We start from the raw sequence: 2,583 nt of genomic DNA on the forward strand, positions 1-2,583 counted from the left end.
TGAAATATGTAGGTTTCAAACGTTTGAGTATTTTTTTTTTTTCTAAATGCAGATTACCTAATGTTGAAACATGTAGGTTTTGAACCTAAATAAATTTCACAACAAGATTGAAATATGTAGGTTTCGAACGTCAATCCACTCAATTTTAAAATGCTCAATATAAGGTGATCACCATTAGAACTTGATAATGGTTCATGTTTCTAGTTACAACATTATAAAAAGAACATTCTAATTAATTTCATATATATATATATATATATATATATATATATATATATATATATATATATATATATATATATATATATATATATATATATATAAAGATTTATTGCATCAACTGTATATACTTGCATACACAACATGAGGTCTCAATGTACACAACAATCGAAATAAATTTTATACATCTTAATTAAATGATGAACCAAAAGACGCCTTGGTATTTTGCCGCCGTAGGTCATTGTAAAACCTACTTATGAACTGCTCCGCCGCCTCATCAACCTGGTTGTCCTCATGCACGCTACTCAAAGGAAAGGGAGAGTCGGTTACTCTAAGTTGCCTAACAATCGGACTCCTCCCAAACCCTGGAAGAGCCGGCGATGCCGTCTCACTGTGAATCATCTCCATGGCCTTAAGCACCGCAGCATTGACAGCCATCATGTCAAGACCCTCCGCGTGGTGATTGTTAGAATGGTGTTTCTTGTTGAATAAAAATAGAGAGAATGCATTGTTACTAGCAGAAGGGCTGTTACTGCAGCTGAACTCATATTCACCAGGTGGAAGAGAAGGGCTGGAGAGGTGACTTGAAGGGCGGTTGGTGGTGAAAGGCACCGGCCAGCGGTGGTGGTGGTTGTGGAACATGAGATTATGCAAGGCTTTTCCGGCGATCTTACCACACTTCATCATCCTGTTGAGGTCGAGCAGTAACTTCTTCTTGGAAATGCCTTTACGTAGCATGAAGTACACGACTCGAACTAAGCTCCATACTTTCTTTGCTAAAACTGGTAGATTTTGTTCCATTTTTTGAAGTGTTTTTTTGTTCTTCTAGAGAGATAGATGGGTGAGAGAGATATTCAGATGGAGAGGGAAATTGTTGAGCAAATGGTGGTGAGAAGGGGGGCATATTTAAAGACAAATGGAAGGTACGCAGATGACTAGACATCCTTTCATGTTAAGGTAAAGAAACTTGGTGGTGCACTTTTTTATTTTATTTTTTAATTCTTTCTCTATGTAATTTCCGCAGGTTGGTGATTTGGTATGTGGTTTTCCTCGCAATTATTGAACATGAGATCGAGAGGTTGACGCAACTGGAATTACCTCAAAGCTTTTTTACGGATGATTTAGAGTTTCAAAAAAAATTATATAAGATACATTCAATTTTTTTGAACTTTTTACTCATATGTGAAATATTTAATCATATGTGAAATATTTTATGGAATTAAACGAGAATAACTTCTTGATAGATGATGGATTAACTTAATTACTCTCTCTCGTATACAAAAAATATAAATTTCAATTATTTATTACATAGTTTAAAAATTATTTAGCGATCAAATAACTAAAATATGTGTTACACGAGAAAGCAATAGAAAACAATAAAACGATACAATGGTTTAACGTGGTTCGATCGATATCACTTACGTCCACGAACAGATGCAAGAGAATTCTTCTATTAACAGATTGTTTGAAAGGATTACGCTGTAATATCTAGCTAGCTGCCAATATTTATATCTGTAAAGCCTTCTATTATAGGGCCGAACACATATACGAGTAAAACCAAACATTTCGCGTTTCTTCACTTTCTTTCAAGTCGGGGTATCTATTCTGAAAAACAAACTCAAGCCACACATTAACATTAATAATAATAATAATAATAATAATAATAATAATAATAGTAATAGTAAACCTATTATTGTAAATTATTTTAAAAAAAATCCTATGATGAAACTCTTACATTTGTTTGGAACAAAACATAATTATTTATGATTTTTTTAACATGAAGTATGGCTAGAAAATTATAATGGACTTTGTAGTTTGAACAGATTAAATTTCATCTGGATGGGAATTTTAAAGAACGAACATAGTACACAAAACATATCATAAATGATGGTTCATTGGTTCTCAAACCAATCAACATTACACATACTAAATTAATTTGACATAGCCAATGATATTAAAGTGTACTGCTCACAATTCTTATTATAATTTTAAGATTTATTTTCAAACCAAGGGGGTGTTTGGCTTAACTTTTCACAGCCCAAAAGTCATTTTCCAAAAAGTTACAAAAAATCAGGTTTTTCTGACTTTTTCAAAAAGTTCATTTTCCTTGTATCAAAACTCCAAAAGTAGCTTTTAAAACTAGTTTTGACAAACATCTTTTGCTTTTTTTCTTTTCCAAAAAGGACTTTTAGCTGTGAAAAGTTAAGCCAAACACCCCCCAAGTTTTGCATTTTAAACTCTATTAAATTATTAATCCATCTATTTATCCACTAATTTTTTTTCCATTGGGATTAGATAAAAAGACATCCATTTTTACCATTTAGACAAACCTAATTAATTTTGAAGTATTTTTATTGGTTGAAA

The 2,583-nt window shown here is 32.2% G+C and overlaps 1 protein-coding gene across 1 annotated transcript; it reads right to left on the reverse strand.

Moving 5' to 3' along the window:
- Positions 1–317: 317 nt before the first annotated feature.
- Positions 318–1,085, reverse strand: LOC145168753 (uncharacterized). The gene has a single exon (XM_079087465.1). It carries the CDS (start codon positions 1,018–1,020, stop codon positions 409–411), a length of 612 nt encoding a protein of 203 aa, XP_078943591.1. The 5' UTR covers positions 1,021–1,085; the 3' UTR covers positions 318–408.
- Positions 1,086–2,583: the final 1,498 nt, after the last annotated feature.

The sequence above is a fragment of the Lactuca virosa genome, chromosome 4 (genome assembly GCF_052849685.1).
Source record: "Lactuca virosa cultivar CGN04683 chromosome 4, Lactuca_virosa_CGN04683_v6, whole genome shotgun sequence".
In the NCBI taxonomy this organism is placed as follows: Eukaryota; Viridiplantae; Streptophyta; class Magnoliopsida; order Asterales; family Asteraceae; genus Lactuca; species Lactuca virosa.